This window comes from Culicoides brevitarsis, chromosome 2, assembly GCF_036172545.1.
Source record: "Culicoides brevitarsis isolate CSIRO-B50_1 chromosome 2, AGI_CSIRO_Cbre_v1, whole genome shotgun sequence".
In the NCBI taxonomy this organism is placed as follows: Eukaryota; Metazoa; Arthropoda; class Insecta; order Diptera; family Ceratopogonidae; genus Culicoides; species Culicoides brevitarsis.
The window spans coordinates 32667622-32676914 of record NC_087086.1 but is presented as its reverse complement, the minus strand read 5'-3'; the positions used below and the strand labels follow the sequence as shown (position 1 = coordinate 32676914).

General features: G+C 31.6%; 3 protein-coding genes and 1 long non-coding RNA gene across 4 annotated transcripts; 2 read left to right on the top strand and 2 right to left on the bottom strand.

The window, feature by feature from the left end:
* The first annotated feature begins 222 nt into the window (after positions 1–222).
* Positions 223–950, top strand: LOC134831958 (uncharacterized). The gene is made up of 3 exons (XR_010162030.1): positions 223–411; positions 474–627; positions 681–950. It is a non-coding gene; the product is annotated as an uncharacterized LOC134831958 (long non-coding RNA).
* A 954-nt stretch (positions 951–1904) lies between these two features.
* On the bottom strand, positions 1905–4138 carry LOC134828980 (synaptic vesicle 2-related protein). Its single transcript, XM_063841972.1, has 6 exons — positions 3937–4138; positions 3496–3877; positions 3377–3440; positions 2579–2910; positions 2254–2523; positions 1905–2196 (listed from the first exon to the last, which is right to left on the bottom strand). Exons 1-6 carry the CDS (start codon positions 4136–4138, stop codon positions 1905–1907), a joined length of 1542 nt encoding a protein of 513 aa, XP_063698042.1.
* Positions 4139–6087: 1949 nt separating this feature from the next.
* On the bottom strand, positions 6088–6959 carry LOC134828979 (chymotrypsin-2-like). The gene is made up of 3 exons (XM_063841971.1): positions 6739–6959; positions 6436–6682; positions 6088–6384 (listed from the first exon to the last, which is right to left on the bottom strand). Exons 1-3 carry the CDS (start codon positions 6957–6959, stop codon positions 6088–6090), a joined length of 765 nt encoding a protein of 254 aa, XP_063698041.1.
* A 792-nt stretch (positions 6960–7751) lies between these two features.
* On the top strand, positions 7752–9147 carry LOC134828359 (zinc carboxypeptidase-like). Its single transcript, XM_063841303.1, has 2 exons — positions 7752–8668; positions 8738–9147. The coding sequence occupies exons 1-2, from the start codon at positions 7767–7769 to the stop codon at positions 9081–9083; spliced, it is 1248 nt and encodes a 415-aa protein (XP_063697373.1). The 5' UTR covers positions 7752–7766; the 3' UTR covers positions 9084–9147.
* Positions 9148–9293: the final 146 nt, after the last annotated feature.

Sequence of the window (9293 nt, the reverse complement as noted above, 5' to 3'; positions counted from 1 at the left end):
ATGCGATCCATATGTGAACCGCTTCACAGTGAACCAAAAATTGAATTTCTTATCTTTTATTTCATGAAATCGGAAGAAAATTATATTGACGCACTGTCCACAGCTTGATTTGTGTGTCTATGACAAACATATGCATCGTAGGTAGAAAAATAATAATTTTAAAAACTGTACAGTAAAAAAATTGATACAAGTTTAGTCATCTATTTGCCGTTGTCTCAAACACACTCGCAAAAAAAATAATTTTGTTATCAATTTTTAAGTGTTTACGAAGCAATTGTCGGAATAAAAACAACAAAAAGCAGAAAGCACGTCAACTTTGACATCAATTTCAGACAATAAAGTGTTAGAAAAATGAATGGCTGGCTGATTTTTATCATAATTATCTCAATTTTGTGTGCTCTTTGTGCTTTTGTAAGAAATTTATCAAAAATTCTTTGAAAAATTCATTCAAAAACTTCAAATTTTTGTTTTAGTTTTATTGCTGCACAATCCGGCAATTCATGCCGACACGCGGAACAGTCGAGGATTACTATAGAAAAAGCGTAAATGGATCAAAAACGATGAAAAATGGCAAAAAAGATGCAGAAATTCAAATGGAGGAGACCAAAGCAGAGAAAAAACATGAAAGTAAGGAAATGGCCGCGAATTATAATTGAAAAATAATTTTGTGATATTTTTAGCACATACAACGAAACATTATTCGGATAAAGTTGAAATAGTTTGAGGAGGTAGAAGAAGAAGAAATGTTCAAAAAGAGGAATGAGACTGTGATATTTTGAAGTTTTCGGAGAAAAAATTTCAAGGCCAACGAGAGTAGAGTAGCAAAAAGGAGTTGTTTTTATCATGAGAGACAAACAGGAGATCTCGTACAAGTACAATTTTGAAAAAAAAATTAAAAAAATGTGAAAAAGTTAAATAAAAAAAAAATACAATTTTTTATGCAAAGAAGTGTCAAAAAATTAATAAAATTTTTTCTTAATTTTTTCTTAATTTTTGCGTCATAAAAAATTATTTTTTAAATTAAAATTTATGATTTATTCAAAATTTTTAGACAATAAATTTTTTAAAAAATTCCTATTTTTTTTATTTTATTACGTTTTAATTAATTGATAATAATTGATTAAAAAACTTTTTTTTAAATTTAAAATGATTTTATTAATTTATTTTTCAAAAATTTATTTTTTTTTAAAATTCGTTGAAAATTTTTGTCAGTTCAAGAGTCTTGTCAAATAAAAAAATTGAAAATGAAAGTTTCATTGAAAAAAAAATGTTTAAAAACGATGATGAATTTGAAAAAATAATTTTTAAATAAATAAAGTCAAAAATCCTTTGAAAATTGAAAAAAATAAAACTTAATTAATTAATACAATATTTTTGAATTGTTAATTTAAATTTTTAAAATTTTAATAAATTTGAATTTTTTTTTACTATTATTTTTATTTTTGAAAAAATTTAACTTTTTTTATTTTAAAGGTTTATTTCTAATTTAAAAATAACCTTTTTATCATTTTTTAATAAAAAAATTATTTTCTTCAATTTTATTTTTTTTTTTCAAAAAAATCAAAAATTGCACATGTGCGAGACATCAATTCAACAACTTATAAATGTAATGTAGATTGCATACATTTTGAATTTTTTAAAAATTTTTTCCAATATTTATTTATTAAAACGAAATTTTCTGAAAGAAATTTAAAAATATAGACTTAATTAAAAAATGTAAATAAAAAACTAAAAAATTGTGTAAATCATTCAATTATTGCTTATTATTATCCATTAAATCGCTTAGTTAATACAAGTACATGTTAAATAAATAAATTAATAAATGCTTTAATAAGTTTTTTTCTTCTCTAAAGGCGCTTAAGGCTATTATTTCGAGTTAAATCACGATCGAGTTAAAGTAATTCCTAATGAAGATCCGTTCCGCGTGTCTCGTAAGGCAACAGCAAACACGCGAAACAAGCTAATACCGCAAAAACGCCATAAACTGACACTGCACTCAATACCGACGACTGGAAAAGTACTTGACCGATGTAAGGAGTCGCCATTGCTCCGACACGGGCAAGAGCTGAACATCCCCCAACTCCAATAGATCGCAATGCTGTTGGATAAACTTCGGGCGTGTAAACGTAAGCTGCTTGGAAAAGTCCCGCAATCATTCCGCGAGCGAGGAAAAGGATCAATGTGAGTAAAACGCGACTAAAAAATAAATTTTTTGTTAATTTTTTGATGAAATTTAGATTTTTTTTGACTTACTCTTGCGTTGTTGTGATAAGAATGACACATCCAGCGTACAAAAGAAACTGAAAAGCCATCGTTTTCTTACGTCCGAAACGTTCAATTATATAAATTGTGGCGAAAATCCCCGGAAATTCAGCTAAAGTGGTCCAAAGTAGATCCATATAGTCCGTCGTTGACAGCGGATGACAATCGGGAACATCTCCCGGCGACACAGTTTTATTATCGCCGCCAAAAAGTTCAGTTGACATCAAAACGAGACCATAATAGCAAAAAGCACATGCCATCCTACAACGAAAAATTTCTTAAAATCATCAAAAAATTTAAATTTTTCAAATTTTACCAAATAAACCACAACAACAAAGTCGTTCGTCGCAGCGACGGATTCAAAAGTGCTTTAAAACTCCCGCGACTCGTCACAGGATTCTCAACTACGAGTCTTCCGAGCAACATGGGACGTCGATTATCCTTTGCAATTTGCTCTAACGTTGCAAGAGCTTTGTCACTTTGACCACTTGTGACGTGATATCTCGCAGATTCGGGCAACCATGGAGTGATGGCGGCAAAAACGAATAACGGAAGTGCTGATAAGCCTAAAAGCCATCGCCAACCGAGATTTGGAGCGATCGCTAATGCCAAGGCGACTTCAAAACAGGCACCAAGGGCCCAGAAACACTGAAAAAAGGTAAATTTTTAATTAATTTTAAATAAATATTTCTGTGTAAATTAAGAAAAAATAAATTTTCTTTAAAATTTTTGGAAATTTTTTAAGAATTTTGACAAATTTTGTAAAATATAACAAATTTTAATAAATTTACGAAATTTTTAAAAAATTCTATGAATTAAAAAAAAAATTCATGATTTTTGAAAATTTTTCGTAAATTTTTTATGTACAACTTTCACATTTTTTTTAATTTTTTCTTAAATTTCGTAAATTTTTTTTATTAAAAATTGATTTTTATGTGAAAATAATAGAAGAATTTTTAAACTTTTATTATTTTTAACCCAAAAAATCAATTTTTCATTTAAAAAAAAATTTTTGAACTCTTAAAAAATGAATTTTTAGCTCCAAAAAAGTACAAATTTTTTACCAAATCCCTTAAAAATTATCAAAAAAATTTTTTTTTTAACAAAAACTTACATCCAACAACACGACACACTTCGCCCGTTGCTTCGTTGGAAGAAATTCGGCATACAAAGTCACTCTAAAAACAAAAAAATCATTAAAAACCACAAAAATTTTAATTTCATCCAACTTACGACTGCGGCACACATCCAATCGCAAACCCAACTAACCCTCTCAGCAACAAAAGCCACGTAAAACTTGGCGCCACGGCACTTAGCAACCCATACAAGAACAGCAAAACGCCACAAAGTGTCAATGCTGGCTTCCTTCCATACCGATCACTCAAATGCCCCCAAAATGTCGCCGACAACATCATCCCAAGGAACACAACTGTCGTAACAAGCGCCTGCTGATACCTCGTGATGCCCCAATCGCAATGCAAGGCCGGACCCAAAACACTCAAAATTGTCATTTCCATGCTGTCTGCCATCCAACAAAGGCCCACGCAGAGCGACAACTTGACTTGAAACCATCCGAAGCCTAAGGCGTTTACAGCTTGAGTGACAGTGAAAGTATCTAAAAAGAAAAAAAATTAAGAAAATTTTTTTAATTAATTTTTTTTTTTTAATTTTTACCATCAGGCACCACACTAACGGATGCCAATTCAAATTCTGATGAGGGAAGTGAAGGATGTCCCGATCCAATAAGACTATTTGGGGCGCTGCCATTTCCACTGCTACTCCCGAGCGACTGATGCGGAATGTTATTTCCTTCCATTTCTTCATAACCGGGCGCGGCAGCCAATTTACGGATGCCACTTTTTAGATCTTTTTTCATTTTTTATGGATTTTTCAATTCACAGGTGAGAAAAAATTAATTTTAAATGTCTTTAATTATTACTTTTAGGAATTGATGACATTTTCGGTCATTGCCCGTTTTTGCTGAATTTTTTATTTATTTTTTTTTTGTACCGTTATTTGAGTTATTTCACTAATTTTTTAGCATTTTCAATGAATTTTTTCGATATTTTTAATGGATTTTCGCGAAAATTACGAAAAATTGTCGTAACACGTCTTCAAGTTTTGTTTTCATTCACAATTACGACGTTTCATTTATTATTTTTTTTTTCGTAATATATTGACTCATATACGGTAGTTTTTTAGTTTACTTTCAAATTCTTTCTCGTACACAGCTATGAAGAAAGAATAAACACACGCGAAAGACAATGCGTAGGTCTGTCGATGCTCGGGCCTTAAGTACGTCGCGCATGAAGTCAGCAAAATGCGCACCTCTTCATGCAAAGGTGTTTGGAAGACGACTGAGCACAAAGTCACTGGAAATGTTGTAGTAAAGTCTCGAGTAGTGAAAGAATTCCATGGAAGGGCGTGAACAGAAACAGATGTTTTTCGTTGTTTATGTTTTGGTTTTGTGGAGTGAATAGCCGGTTTAGTGAGCGGGATTCATTTAACGGGTAAGTTTTTGAAAACTTGAAATTTGTTGTTTTGTTATTTAATTCAGAATTCAGAAAATTTTGAGAAGTTTTCTCTTATTAGCAATGCCCTTTTTTTGGTTCACGCCATATTAATTGAAATAAACTTTTGGAAGTCTTTTCTTTATTTTTAAGAAATTGATCAGAATTGTGTTGGATGAATGCTTTTTTAAAATCTATATGAAAATTTCTCATCCAAAATGATTTTTATCAATTTTAAAGCTTAAAATGAAAGAAAAGATTTTCAAAAAAGAAGAAAAAGTGACAAAAATAGGCCGTTCCAAATTTTTTTCGATGTTTTTGTCCCAAAACACTTTTAGCAAAATAAAAGAAAAATTTTGAAATACTTTTTCATCGTTTTCATACAAAATTTAAGCTATTGTTGGTTCTTAACGAATTTTCTAATTAATTTTTGGTATCTAAATTAAGAATTGATGATTTAAAATTGATCTCAGAGTACTAAAAAGAGCTAAAAATTAAAAGAAAAAAATTTCATAAAAAAATTATCAAAAAATTTTGAAAAATAATTTTTTTGAAATTAATTTAAGAGTAGAAAATTCATGTTAAATTCTATTTTCAACACTAAAATTCTTGAAAATTGAAAATATTTTTAAAAAAAAATTAAGAACTTCTTGAAAAAATATGGTGCAATGCAAAAAAATTTTTAATTAAGGCCTAAAATTTTTTTGAACTTTTTGTCCCATGCCCCATTTCAAAAGCCGAAAATCCAATGGGGCAAAATAAAAAAAAAAGTTAAAAATTTCATCAAAAATAACTAATTTTTCAAGGAATTTTTAAAAAATTTTTAATTTTTATTATTTTTTAAAAACTTTTGTATTGAAAATGATATTTTTACACGAATTTTTCTTCTCTAAATTTTTTTTTTCGAAAATCATTAAATTTATGTTTTTAAACTTTTTTTTTATGAATTTTTTTTTTCAATTTTTAAGTTGAAAAAATCAATTTTAAATAAGTTTATGTCAATTAGCTTCAAAATATTGATTAATAACAAAAAACTGTTAAAATTTTGTCATTTTGTATGAAAATATTTCAAATTTAATTTTTTTTTTGTTGCCCCCATTTTGAAAAAAAGTTTTTGGGACAAAAAGTTCGAAAAAAAATTTGGAGCGGCCTAATTTAATAAAGAAAAATAAAACAAATAATAATATGAAAATTTTTTTCTATAAATGCATTAAAGCACAAATTTACAAAATTTTCTTCAAAACCACTCAAAGATGAAACCAAAACTCAAATATTGTTGTCTTGTTATTCAATTCAGAATTCAGAAAAGAAAAAACTAAGAATTTTCCGCGATATTGGTCCTAATCCAATCATGGTAGTACGAGACTCGAGCATGAGCATCCGGAAATCCTCTTCCGCACGGAATTCCCCAATTTACAACTCCAACCAACTTTCCGTTGAATATCAAAGGACCTCCAGAATCGCCATTACATGCTCCTTCGCCTGCCTTTGTAAAGGTACACAAATGCCCAATATCGACAGTATCGCTGTCTCCATGTCGTCTTTTGCATTCTTCGTAAGGAACGTGCCGTAAGTCGATTGTTTGAAGTTGTGAAGGAATTTTACCGCCAGCCTAAAAATTTGAAAGATGTAAAATCGGAGGTTCGTATGAAAAATTACTCACCGATAATCGACCCCATCCAGTAAGTGTTAAAGTTGCATTCGCAGGGACTTCGTGTTCGGAAAAGTCGATAGCTTTGACACGATTATTGAATTTCACAGCTTTTTTCAAACGTACGAGGCCGATGTCATTGTGGTATGAGGGACGATTGTACCTTTTGTGAATTAATAATAAATCGGGCTCGTAATACTCTCCTCCGGATTTTAAATCATTTGAGCCTGCCATGACTTTGTAATCAGATGCTGAATAACTTTAAACGAAAAATTTTAAAATTTAATAGAATTTTTTAAAATTTTAAAATTTCACCCTTTTAAACAATGAGCAGCTGTAACAATCCATCGCTCATTAACAATTGCCCCTCCACAATTGTGAGAATTTTTGGATTGCAAGGAAATTTGGTACGGAGCAACTCCATCAGCAGCTGCAGTTCCTCCAACAATTCGTTCGCCATCCTCGTTATCAACTGGATTTCCATCAACTTTGATGCCAATTAGTCCAAAAATCAACAAAAAATACAAAATTTCCATGTTAAGTCAAAAGCTTATTGAAAACTGACACAAAATTTCCTTTCACTTCATATTTAAGCAAATTTCCAGACATTGACAAGAAATGGCAAACAATAAAAGGTCAAGCTCCTACTGTGTATTCGATAAGGATTTAGGTCAAAGTTAGACTCAAACAGCGAATCGTTCGATAAAAATGAAATTACAAGTCACAGTAATGATTTGGCGGGTTTTTGACATTTTATAACAATTATGTCTTAATCTAGATCATCTTAATCTTGATGGCTAAATTGCAGTAACTTTTATCAGTGATGATAAGATGACACAATGAAAAATATTTACAATCGGTCAGATTAGAAGTTGATTGAATTTGAACTGAAAAAACCCAGAGTAATTCGGATTTGCAGAAAATTGTGTTCGTAAGGACAGGAAGTTTGAGGAATTTGCTTAAATCTCGGCTTACAATTTATTTGAAGAGGATTATGTGATCAAAGATAAGATAAGGATTGAAGAACATTTTCATCCATAAAACGACTAAAGTGGGTTTTTGATTTTAAACCACGTGACCCAATGCACATTTTGAATTTTCATCCCAATGCATATTTTTAAATTTCATCAATTTCGGACTTTTTCAAATTTTCGAAAACTTAAAAATGTCTGAAAATTCATTTCCTGTGAAGTTGTTGACATTCCGTAATTCAAAATTTCCTTATCAATTAGCTATAAACAATCACGTACAATTGTTTGATAACATTTTGCGAAACGATATAAAAGCACTCCACGCACCTCATTGTGCTCCAATAGTATTCTATAAGTTATCGTGGAATCATCATGAAGTTGCTCATCGTCCTCCTGTGTGTCGGTTTGACGTTCGCCGCAAAGGCTCGTTTCGACAATTATCGCGTGATGCGAGTAACTGTCGAAAACGAGGCTCAACTCAACGTTTTGCGAGAACTCGAAAACCAAAATAGTGGCTACATGTTTTGGGAAACGCCCGACGCCGTTGGTCGTAACGTAGACTTCGTCGTACCTCCTCACAAATTGGATGAAGCTGAAAGTATTTTCGCTAAAATTGGTTTGAAACCAACCACGTTAGCTGGAAATTTGCAGAGCTTGATCGACAATGAAGGTGTTGCTCGTAAACGTGCTGCTTTCGATTGGTCAGAGTATCACGATTTGACTACAATGTACAAATGGATGGATGACATTGCAGCTCAATACCCAAATGTCGTGACGAAATTCAACGTTGGTAAAACTTACGAAGGACGTGACATCAAAGGATTGAAGGTTTCGTACAAAGCTGGCAATCCAGGTCTTTTCTTGGAAAGTAACATCCATGCTCGTGAATGGGTTACAAGTGCAAGTTCTACATGGATCTTGAATCAACTTCTTACCTCAACTGATGCCAACATTCGTGATATTGCTGAAAACATCGATTGGTACTTTGTTCCAGTTGCTAATCCCGATGGCTTTGAATATACTCATACATCAAACCGCATGTGGCGTAAGACTCGCAAACCTTCGAGCAGTTTGTGCTATGGCGCTGATCCAAACCGTAACTTTGGCTACAAATGGATGACAGGAGGATCTTCAAGCATTGCTTGCAGTGACACCTATGCTGGATCTTCAGAATTCTCTGAGCCAGAAACTGCTGCATTAGCTGCTTTCTATTCCACGATTGCCAAGAATATCACTGCTTACATCGATTTCCATTCGTACAGTCAACTTTTGATGTAAGTTTCTTCCTAAATATAATATTTTGAAGTCTTTGAAAATTTATATCTAACAATTTTTTCTCATAGGTATCCTTATGGAACAACAGTTGCTGGATCAATTTCCAACGAAGATGAACACATCAAAGTCGGAAAAGAGATGCAAAAGAAAATTGCTGAACGTTATGGCACACAATACGAATTCGGAGATATTGTTACGACAATTTACGTTGCATCTGGAGGCAGCATTGATTGGGTTAAGGGAGTTCATGACACACCATTTGTCTTTGTCTATGAGATGAGAGATACAGGACGTTATGGTTTCATTTTGCCCGCTGAACAAATCGTACCAAATGCTGAAGAGACCTTGGATTCATTGGTGACAATGGTTCAAGAAGCTCGTAAACTTGGATATTTCAAGCAACTCAGAAACTAAAAATTTAGTAATTAGAAATTTTCTTAAGAGATTATCAACTTTTTGTAATAAAACCTCAAATTTTAAGTCATCGCCTTTTTGAGCAATTCGTAGGTTTCATATCTCAATGTTACTTTTCTAACAAAATTCTTTTGAAATTTCATAATCGATAATCCATTAAAAATTTGCTTCGAATAATCGATTACTGTGCGATAACTTTTCCGAAAGATA